At 49.1% G+C, this 11,476-nt stretch overlaps 1 protein-coding gene across 1 annotated transcript; it reads left to right on the plus strand.

The window, feature by feature from the left end:
* The first annotated feature begins 6,456 nt into the window (after positions 1–6,456).
* On the plus strand, positions 6,457–11,155 carry Klk4 (kallikrein related peptidase 4). The gene is made up of 6 exons (XM_021168862.1): positions 6,457–6,505; positions 6,923–6,994; positions 8,902–9,064; positions 9,290–9,540; positions 9,624–9,760; positions 10,576–11,155. Exons 2-6 carry the CDS (start codon positions 6,931–6,933, stop codon positions 10,726–10,728), a joined length of 768 nt encoding a protein of 255 aa, XP_021024521.1. The 5' UTR covers positions 6,457–6,505; positions 6,923–6,930; the 3' UTR covers positions 10,729–11,155.
* The last annotated feature ends 321 nt before the right edge of the window (positions 11,156–11,476 follow it).

Raw genomic sequence — 11,476 nt, forward strand, 5'->3', positions numbered from 1 at the left:
ACCCTCCAGACATGTTCTTCCTTATTTCCATAATGGAGAAGCAACCTAATTTCCCCCTGGTAGTCTGGATATATCACTTCTGCTAATACTGTTACACCTTTCTTAATTGGCTCAAGAGCATCAGGACCTCCAAATAACGAGGAAACTCTTAACTTCCAACTCAGTGAGCTGTGTGCTGTGTCCCCAGGAAGACGCTCTGCTTCTGAAACCAAAACCTCTAAGCCTGCAGAGCATAAGGTTGTGAGAACAGAAAGAATAAATTTTCCTAGCCAGTCACTAGCACTGATAGTGAGAATCATTTCCATTTCTACATCTTGGTTCCTGGGCCCATAAATCCTGGCTCGGGAGAATCAGCCCCATACATTGGACAAATTCACAGCCTTCCGGGGAAGCTTGCCCAGCCCCCCCAGGCTATTGCTACCCAGCTGGTGTTTTAGTGGATCTTTAAAAGGCCATTTCAGCTCCACCAATCCAGCTGTTTCAGGATGGTGTGGGACATAGTAAGACCAGGCTGGTGTTCCGATTAAAACAACAGCAGAAACTACGGGATTGTAAAGCGCAGGCTGGATGTGTGGATGTGTGTGCAGGGAATGCGAGACCCTGGGGATCTGGATGTGTTTTACAGGGGAAACCGTGAGCAACACAGAGCCTGCTGGGAGGCGTGTGCGTGTGCGTGTGTGTGTGTGTGTGTGTGTTGCTTCCCTCTCCCTTTCAGAAAGAATATAGAAACTGGGCTGGAGAGGTTGCTCAGAGGTTAAGAGCACTGACTGCTCTTCCAGAAGTCCTGAGTTCAATTCCCAGCAACCACATGGTGGCTCACAGCCATCTGTAAAATGGGATCAGATGCCCTCTTCTGGTGTGTCTGAAGACAGCTATAGCATACTCACATATAATAATAATAAATCAATCTTTTTTTTTAAAAGTAATATAGAAACCAAGATTTGACCATAAGAGAAGTACCATCTTTTACTATTGGCCGGTGGAGGTGTTAACCGGGGTGATGAGAGTTCAGATTCAGTCATGAAAACAGAAGTGAGCATGCCAGTTTCTCAAGTCCACAGTGAAGTCAAAATGAAGACCCTGTGACTCCAAGGGCAGCTCAGGTTTTCTTTCTGTTCAAAATTTTTATTTTTTTCCCCCTGTGGTTATCAGGACTCATCCCAGGCCCATGTGCATACTAGGAAAGTTCTCTACCCCTGAGCCATGTCCCCAGCTCCTCACTGGAAGCTAGGCAAAGGCTCTACCTCCGATGCACACCCCAGGCCTTCTCTTTTCTTTGTATTTTAGTACAGCAGGCTTTCACTATGACTTTCAGATGAAACTCCATCAGCAGTGTACAGTTCTGGGGAGCAACGAGGGACAGAACCCATGTCCACTTGCTTGATGTGTGTGCTCCATCACTGAGCCGCATCCCAACGGCAGTAGTGGTCCTCCGAGCTGGTTGTGGTGTTTACCGATGCCCCTCTTTACTTACCCAATTCAGCTCCCAGTTCCCCCTCACCTCCAACTGTCTGTCTCACTGTTGGGATCCAGCTGCATTCTCTGTGCCTGCTCCAGGCCAGACCCTCCCCACAAGCTGTTGAGATCCCCCAACCTCCCCATCTTCATGTATGGGATCCTGGAGATTGCCCCAACTTTGTTCTGGTTTCTCCTTGGAAGCCCTGTGGATTCTCCCACGGGCTTTGTCCATACTTAGGACAGAAAACACTGGTCTTTATGGAAGGTGACAGGTACTAAGATAGCTTCTTGCCATTGAGTAAAGCAAGGATGTCACCTGCATTTGCCCTCGAAGCTTGGTCTGCTTCCAACCTCATCTGTTTCGAAGGTTTAGCAGGAAAGTTTAACAGGTCCCCGAGATTGCTTGGGTTTCTAGCAGGAATCCAGCTAGGAAGTCTGGGGTTCTACCATAGAAGAGCATCCTCAGTAAGCAGCCTAGCTCACCTGTCTGCAACACAAGGGCCTGTTTTTCCAGTTTTGCTAGGAGTAGGCTCTGCCTGGCACCGCACCCCCCAACCTCAGTGCCTCTGGTTTCCCCTGTCCAGGCTGTACCTCACCTGTGTGTAAGATTAAAGGATGATAGCTCAAGTGAGAGATGTCCAGCCTGAGTGTGCCCTGGGCTCCCCATATCCTGTGTCCCTGAAGGAAGATGACATCTTTCAAACACCACAGTTTCCTGAGAGGCAATGTAAGAGTGTGATCAATATGCACTTAGGGTTTTACTGCTGTGAAGAGACATCATGGCCAAGGCAGCTCTTGTAAGGACAACATTTAATTGGGACAGGCTTACAGGGTCGGAGGTTCTGTCCACTATCATCCTGGTGGGAACATGGCACTGTCCAGGCAGGCATAGCACTGGAAAAGTTGAGAGTTCTACATCTTGTTTGGAAGGCAAACAGGAGAACACTGATGTCTTCCAGGCAGCTAGGAGGAAATTCTCAAAGCCCACCCCCTAATGACACACTTCCTCCAAGAAGGCCACACCTCCTAATAGTGCCACTCCCTGGGCCAAGCATCTTCAAACCACCACACACTTTGCTCTCAAGCTAGAAGTCTCAAGTTCACCGCCACTCTGCTTGCTGTGCAGCCTTCGGCCACAGTTTGATTTCTCTGTGTGTCTGTCTGTCTCTTGTTTCCATAGTTGGGCATAATTCTGGGCTTCTCAGAGTCATGTTTATAAAGCAATTCCAATAAAACATACAAAATAGAGGCGATCTAGAAAGGTTAGTCTTCCATTATATTTTTGAGCTGTTATTAATAATAATAATATTAATTATTTATTATATTACTTTTTATAATAATATTATTTATATTTTATATTTATTCTTTATAATTTTATTAGTTATAATATTATACATATTTTATTATATTTCATGTATGATATAATAAAATATAATATTTATTATTTATATTATTAATAGTATGTGTTCATATAATATTATAAATATTATTACTTACAATAGTATTATTCTACAGTTATTATTTATTATTATTATTATTATTATTATTATTATTATTATTATTCTACCCCTAGCACCCATGTTTCTCCACATCTGACTTTGGCCACCTTCTCACCGTGCAGGCTCCATCCTGCTCATTGTCTTGTTCTGTTCATCAGCTAAATCCCTCCAGCTTCAGCTTTTAACTGAATTTCAGTGTTTACTTGTCTCTCTGTGCCTCAGTTTCCTTATCTGTAAAACGAAGTCTATAGACCCCTATTCCACAAAATCATCAAGAGAAATGAATCACAGGTTGTGTGTCTCTAAGTCAGTAAACACACTTCAAAATCTAAATTTCTAGAACACCAAAATGACACCTTTGATTGGTAAATTCCCTTCCATGAAACATGTCGGGAAGACTGTGTAAAGCCACTGTGTATGTGGTGACTCAAACCTGCCGTCTTAGCACTTAGAGAGTTGGGGCAGGATTATCTGGAATTCAAGACCACCTTGAGCTATAGAGTGACTCTGTTTCAGAAAGAGTTTAATAGGGGTCCAAGATGGCTCAGTAGATCAACACACTTACAGAAGATCTGAATTCCATCCTTTGACTCACATGGTAGGAGAAGAGAACTGATTCTGCAAGTTGTGCTCTGACTTTGGTAAGCATGTAGTAGCATGCATGTACCCACACATACATACATACCTACATACATGTATACTTACATAAATACATACATATATGTATACTTACATAGGTACATATACACATACCAAACAAAATAAATATGATAATTTTGATAATTTAAAAAATATTTTATTTTTAGTTTTAGTTAAATGTGTGCTGCTGTGTGTGGATATGTGCACATGAGTATAGTGTCCAAGGAAGCCAGAAGAGGGCGACAGAGCCCCCTGGAACTGGAATTACAGGCATTTGTGAGCCACCCACTGGGACACAGTCTTGATTGTGACTGCTGAGCCACCTCTCCAATCTCACTGACTTCTCATGTATTTGAAAATGCTTGACAACCAGATTGAGGAGATGGCTCAGTGAGTAAAGTGCTTGTCTTACAAGCATGAGGACCTAACTTCTATTCCCAGAAAACAGATGAAAAAATAAAAAATGAAAAGTCAGGTATGGTCGTGCTTGTACTCCCAACATTGGAGAGGCAAAACCAGGATCCCTGGGACTCAGCCTCACTAAGCCAGTGAATCACAAGCCATGGAGAGACCCTGTCTTCAAAATATAAGAAAGATGGGTAACACCTGAGGAATGATGGCTGAGGCTGACCTCTGGCTTTACACGTGTATCCTTACACACATGTGGACCTAAACACACATGAAAACACACACACACACAAAGAGGGGTGGGAGAAAGAAAGAAAGAAAGATCTCAATTTCTTCTGGCCCAAGCACTCTGGGTAAAGAATCTTCCAGTCCTACTGTGTACAAACCCTGAAGGTAGAGTCAGAAGCAAAGGAGTGCTCCCCAGTTAAATAAATAATAGTACCCTATTGCTATGTCTGTTACTGTGACCCTGCCTATCAGTCTCCTCTCTCCCTGTCTGCCTCAGTGCTTGGGGTCCTATCTCTATCTCTATGTGCACCTGTTTAACCCCTCCATAGTGAATGAATATCACCAGCAAAAACAAGACACCGGAATCTGTGTCTCCCAGCCTAGGGGAAAGCAGATGTTAGGAGAATTCACACACAAACAGAAACATGCATATGTTTCTCCATGGTCTCTGAGAGATGTACGGTGTAAAGCCCCTACCCAGAATCCTCCAGTGAGGGATGAGTGTGAGGTTGTCACGTGTCCCTCCAGGTATGTGCTTCTGCTCTTCCCATCTGCAGATCTCCAAGTCTCCATCTCTCTGAGCCTTCACGTCCTTCTGTGGTCTGGCATCTCCCAGTTCTCTTGGTTCACATTTGTCCCTTCTTGTCTCTGAAATGGATTCCCATCTTAGTGCAAATAACCCCAATATGTGAGACCAGAAATGTCCCCACTGCCTACATCCATAACTCTAGGTCACCTCCACCTGACCCAGTGGGAAGACAGACAAGCACCACCCACCTGTTTGCTCTTTGCCTTAGCTGGCCTCCCTGTCATCAGTACTGGCCTCATCAATCACAGTATGTACCTATGAGACTTGATGCACCCAGGATGCCCATTTGAATCCCAGACTTTCCCACCAGACCCCAGCATCTCCCTCCTGGACTCCAGCATCTCCCTCCTGGACCCCAGCATCTCCCTCCTGGACCCCAGCATCTCCCTCCTGGACTCCAGCATCTTCCTCCTGGACTCCAGCATCTCCCTCCTGGACTCTAGCATCTCCCTCCTGGACTCTAGCATCTCCCTCCTGGACCCCAGCATCTCCCTCCTGGACCCCAGCATCTCCCTCCTGGACCCCAGCATCTGTCTCCTGGACCCCAGCATCTCCCTCCTGGACTCCAGCATCTGCCTTCTGGACCCCAGTATCCCCCTCCTGGACCTCAGCATCTCCCATCAGACCCCAGCATCTCCCTCCTGGACCCCAGCATCTCCCACTTGAATCTCAGCGCTTTCCCAGTCATGGTCCAGCCTTCAATCCCTACCTCTGTCTCTCCTCACCAAGAGCAATTTCACAAAGTAAACAAGTCATGTCACTTCCTCTACCACTGAACCTTGATATCTAAGCCATTTCTGAAGGCTGCCTGTCTGCCTTGCTTCCCATGGGAATGCCATCCACGGACAAATACCAAGACGTCTTCTGATGCAACCTCACTTGCCTGGTTCCCACTCTTCCTCATAGTCATCTGACTCGGACACTACCAACTACCATTTATCTCTTGATTCCTCTGTCTTCTTGATTGTACATCTCTCCCCCTGATCACCGGGACAGGAGTCCCAGGAACATGGAGACATCACTCTTCCTAGTCCCTGACCTGATTTAGAATTCCAAGCATGAGAGCTGCCACTTGCTGTTGACTACGGGGTGCCTCTATCACAGCCTCGTTCCTAGGACCCTCTGCACTAGGTCATCTGCAGAAGGAGGATCTGTGTGCAAGGTTGTCTGACTTCAGGCTGAGCATGGAGTGATGCTTACCCAGATCCTATCGTGGGGAAAAGGAAGATGGAGAGGTGGGTCACAGATAAGATTTCCAAGGAAGTAGGAGATGCAGGCTGGATTTGGTGCTGGGGCAGTTTTCAGAGGACGAACAGAAGGACACAGAGGGAGACTATAGGAGTGAGGTAGGGGGAATTTCATTTAGTGAGTAAAAGGAGCCTGAGAGAAGGAAAGGATGAATGAAAGAACATGAAGGGGAGGCAAGGGAGGGGGAAGAATAAAGGCCAGAGAGGCTGGGGTCTGGACACTGTTCCCTCCCTGTGCCCCAGACTCCACCTGACTTGGAGGCAGCCTGAAGGCTTTGAGCTGGAGCCTGCAGCATCTGACGTATGGAATGTGTCCCCTGGGGGGCAGGCCAGCCCCAGCTGAGGAAGCTTATAAGCCCCATGGGGGCCCCTGTGGGTAGCAAACCAGCTCAGCTTAGCTCAGCTCAGCCGCAGAATCCGGAGCCCAGAAGCAGCAGGTGAGACACACACTCTCTCTCTTGCTTTCACTCTCTCTGTTTAGAAGCATCCCTGCATTCCTCTCTGGACCTCTGGCTCTGATCTCTGCCTCTCAGACTGCCTCCAACCAGATAGATCTCTTGAATGCCCTGTCGGGCTCTTCCATCTGTCCTAAGTGAAGCCCTGTCGTGGTCTTTCATCTGTCCTAAGTGAAGATGTATGCCTCCATTTCTCCACACCCCCACCCATCCTTAAATAAATGCTTCACCCTCCTCCTCCTTCTCCTCCTTCTCCTCCTCTTCCTTTTTACTTCTTCCCCTTTCTCTCTGTCTCTTTCTACCCGATCACATCCCACAAATGAAAAAGGCAAGGGAGAGGTCATGGGGAGGCAGGGAGTAAAGACTACCGTCCAGCTTCATTGTTGTCTTCATTTCCAGGAGCCAACATGATGGTCACTGCACGAACCCCCTGGGGCTGGTTCCTGGGGTACCTCATCCTTGAGGTCACAGGTATCTGAGTGTGTGTGTCATGGTGTGTGCCCCAGTGAACAGTGTCAGCCAACAGCAGGACTCAGTGTCCTACTGTTTCTGACTGTCTGATGTGGCAGTATGATGTGACTGTGTGTGGTCATGGCTGTAAAGGGTGACAGATCCTGAAAAGGAGCGACAGTCTTAGTGGTACCACTAAGGGGAAGACAGGATCTGTGCCCAGTTCCTGAGTGACTAGTTGATTCTTTCTGTTAAACTCCCTATGTACATCAGGCTAGTCTCAAACTTTCAGAAGTAAGGCTGCCTCTGTCCCCTGAATGCTAGAGTTGATACCTGACCCACTTATTTATTTTTTAAAGAGTCTTACTTAGTCCAGGCTGGCTGTGAATTCACCAAGCAGCCAAGAACAACCTTAAATTTCCGATCCTTCTGCCTCTGCCTCCTAAGTGCTGGGGTTATAGGTGTGTACCACCATGCCCAGTTTACTTGGTGCTGTGGTGCTGGGATCCAAACCCAAGGCTTTGTGCATGCTAAACCAGCACTCCCTCCCAGCCCCCTCTGGGATAAAGATGTTGCCTGGGTGAATGGGCTGTGGCTGGATATGCCTGAGGGGAGGTGCATGGAAGCACAGCTGTGCCACAAAAGCTTAACAGCTCCTGGAGTCGTGACTGTGTGAGAGGGAGAAATGGTTCCTGGGTCCTGAAGATCAGCCTGAGAATCCAAGCTGACCCGTCTTCCTGACAAAGGACTCTAATCCAGTGTGCTGATGATCCTGGCTCCCAGACCTAAGAAGGCTCCTGGCTTTAACTCCTCTCAAGGAACCTGCCTGACTCCACCCCTCTGAGCCCTAACCCCATCCCTCTCAGCCCTGACTCCACCCCTCTGAGCCCTGACCCCATCCCTCTCAGTCCTGATTCCACCCCTCTGAACCCTGACTCCACCCTGAAGTTCTCGGTCCACTCCAGTCACCAGTTGCTTGGTGACTGAAGACTAGTCCCATGTCCTATGTCCTGAATCACCATCCAGTCCTGACTCTGCCAGCCCCTTCACCGTAATTCTCCTCTCTCTAGCTGACTTTTATGAACTCTGAAGCTTCACCCATACTCCTGTTCTCAGACTCCGTCCCTAAGAACCAGCCTCTTTGCCTGTCCTCAGCCACTCCCACATCCCCGAAGTAAGACCTTGTCCCCAGATCTGCCCAGCTTATGTGGTGAACTCTAAGCCTTCTCAGGAGGCAGAGACCACGGTCTCTACATTGACACCCTGCTATGATGAGCCCTGCCTGCAACCAGTCCAGACTCTTGCCTCAACCACTCAGCTTTAAAGCAGTTTCCTTCCCCTTTTCCATGACACCTCCCCTGAGACCTCGGAAGCCCCAGCCACATTTCTGCTCTGAAACCCTCCCTGGTCCAGCGCCCTCATGCTGTCCCCAGCCCTGGCTCTACCCCTGAAAGCCTGGACAAGCCCCTGCAGTAAATCTTACCTCCAGGGACAGCGAGGCTGTGTCCTGAACCTGTCTCTAGCAATGACCCAGACCGTAAAACCCTAATTCCATCCCCAAACTCTTAACCAAGTCCTTAACTTTGATATCCTACCCTTAGGAACCCTAATCCTATCTCTTGAGCTGATTCCCTACCATGACCTCGCCCTGAGGCTCTAACCACTCCCCTTCACTCAGACCCTGTGGGAAAGAACTCTAATCCAGGATTCATAGTTTGTTTCCAGTCTCGACCCTACCTTCTCCCCCTCCCCCCGCAACAACACACACATCCACCCACTGAAACCTCTGATTACGTCACTTCACTCAAACATCCCCTTCACTCAAACATCACCCCCATAGCTCTGAGCTCTCATCTGGACCCTGCTCCCATCCCAGAAGCCTTGAACGCCCCTGCTCCACACCCTCCCAATCCTGACTCCATCCCTAGGAGCCTCCGCCTCAAGTGTCAGCAGCCGGATCATACAAGGCCAGGACTGCTCCCCACACTCGCAACCCTGGCAGGCGGCACTGTTCTCAGAAGACGGATTTTTCTGCTCGGGCGTCTTGGTGCATCCGCAGTGGGTGCTGTCAGCAGCACATTGCTTACAGGAGTGAGTGGGGTGGTAGGGCAGGATGCTGAGGGGAGGGGTTTCAATATCACACGCGGCCTGCAGAGGGCGCGCAAGTGGCCACAGTGTTGAGGGGAACCCAAACCTAAGGGACGGGGCAGTCTAGGGGAAAGGAAAGGCAAGCAGGAGAGCGCTGTTGCTTTAGGGTGGAGGATGAGTTGGGAGATACAGGTGCCACTGTATACTCACCTTCTGGGTGATCCTCAGGTCCTACATCGTGGGACTGGGCCTGCATAACCTGAAAGGCTCCAAAGAGCCTGGCAGCCGGATGTTAGAGGCCCACCTCTCCATCCAGCACCCCAACTTCAACGATCCTTCTTTTGCCAACGATCTCATGCTCATCAAACTAAACGAATCAGTGATAGAGTCTAACACCATCAGGAGCATCCCTGTGGCTACCCAATGCCCCACTCCTGGAGATACCTGCCTAGTCTCTGGTTGGGGTCAACTAAAGAATGGTAAGCTGCTGGGAACAGGGTTGCCTTCTCTGAGAAGTTCCCTACACAGCCAAAATGGACTGACCCTCCATTGTGTGCCCCAGGGAAACTGCCCAGCCTCCTGCAGTGTGTGAATCTCTTGGTGGCATCAGAGGAGACTTGCCGGATGCTGTATGACCCTGTGTACCACCTCAGTATGTTCTGCGCTGGAGGAGGACAGGACCAAAAGGACTCGTGCAATGTGAGACTCGGGGAGGGTGGAACAGAGACGAGGCAGGGAGGTGCAGAAGGTACACCCGAGGCACACTGAGGTGGACTGTGAGACGTGGGGGAGCCACCGCTTTAATCTCAGCAGGGTAGGCAGAGTCAGGTGATGTCTGTAAGTTCAAGGCCAGCCAGATATACACAGTGAGACCCTTTCTCAAAAAGAGGAGGAGATGGAGGAAGAGAATGGAGGAGGGGAGGAAAGAGGATCAAGGAGGCAGAGACCCAGAAGCCAGGCATAGTGGTTCTAACCTATAACCGTAGCCATTCAGCCCCTCCCACAGTGAGGAGCTAGGGCGTGGCTCAGGGGTAGAGCACCTCAACAAAGGCACTGGGTTCTGCTTCCAGTACTACAAACAAACAAACAAACAAACAAACAAACACCACTAAGTAGATCTAGGAAGAAACAGAAATAGCCATTCTGAGAAAAAGTGAAAACGAAGGAAACACAAACACACACAGAACACAAAGACACAGAGGCAGAAAAACAAGCCCTGAAGGAGACAGATAGACAGACAGGGCAAGCAACAAGCCCCAGGAAAGCAGTCAGTTGTGTGGACACAGGGCTCTGGCAAGGGAATGTGGCTGGTTTCCTTCTGTCTCTGTCTATGATGCTTACTTATGGGGATGCTCTGAGACTTTCTGCTCATGCTCTCCTGGATTCTGACTCTCTCTCCCTCACCCTCCCCTACACCCCTCTCCCTCTTCCTCTCTCTCCCACCTCCCTTTCACTTTCCCCCTCCCCCTCTCCTCCTCTTTCCTTCCCCTCCCTCCCTCCCCTCTCTCTCTCAGGGGGACTCTGGGGGTCCCATAGTATGCAACAGATCCCTACAAGGGCTCGTGTCTATGGGACAAGGAAAGTGTGGGCAGCCTGGCATACCAAGTGTCTACACCAATCTCTGCAAGTTCACTAACTGGATCCAGACCACCATTCAGACAAGCTAGCTATGGACTGACTACACCGCCCACATGAAGCCTGCTGAGGGAACCTGAGACTCAGGATTGCTCCCAGCCCTTCTCCCTCAGATCTACAAGTTCAGGCCCTAGCCTCCTCCCTCAGACTCACAAATCCAGACTCCAATCTCCTCCCTCAGACCCACAAGTCCAGACTCCAATCGCCTCTCTCAGACCCAAGGATTCAGACCACAACATCCTCTTTCAGGTTCAGGGATCCATGCCACAACCTCCTCCCTGGAACACAGGAGTGGAACCCACCTGCATTTTCCTCTGTGTGCAGTGTCCTCTAGTAGCTCAGTATTGACCCAGCCTTGCCTTTGTCACCCTTAGACTTGTCTCCCCCCGCCCCCTCCCCAAGCACCTTATGTCTGTCTCCGCAGGGATCCACAAATAAAAGACCTCTCAGTTCTGTTTGAAGCATCCTCTGCGTCCCTTTCCACTCATGGGATATTCCAACACATGGCTTTTCCTCTTGGCTTCCCAACTGTGCAATGACAATGTACACCAGGAGGCCCCTGGCTCTTGATGCAGCAGCCTGTGTCAGTGATGCTAAGAGACACCCATTCCATGATGTCCTTTCATCTCCAAAAGGGGGGTTTCCAGCTTTACAGCTTCTGTTGTGATTGGTCTGCTTTTGGTTTTGTCTTTCGATTTTAAGATCTACTTCTTATTTTTATTTATGTGTATTTGTGTGTGTGTGTGTGTACAAGCACACACACTTGTGTAAGTGCAGTGG

Source organism: Mus caroli, chromosome 7 (assembly GCF_900094665.2).
Source record: "Mus caroli chromosome 7, CAROLI_EIJ_v1.1, whole genome shotgun sequence".
Classification (NCBI taxonomy): Eukaryota; Metazoa; Chordata; class Mammalia; order Rodentia; family Muridae; genus Mus; species Mus caroli.

What these genes read in the sequence shown, in the direction of transcription:
- Klk4 (XM_021168862.1), top strand. Translation starts at nt 6,931, where the DNA reads ATGATGGTCACTGCACGAACCCCCTGGGGCTGGTTCCTGGGGTACCTC. An exon ending in GCAGCACATTGCTTACAGGA is followed by an intron (nt 9,065 to 9,289) that starts GTGAGTGGGGTG and finishes GGTGATCCTCAG; the next exon opens with GTCCTACATCGTGGGACTGG. An exon ending in ACCAAAAGGACTCGTGCAAT is followed by an intron (nt 9,761 to 10,575) that starts GTGAGACTCGGG and finishes TCTCTCTCTCAG; the next exon opens with GGGGACTCTGGGGGTCCCAT.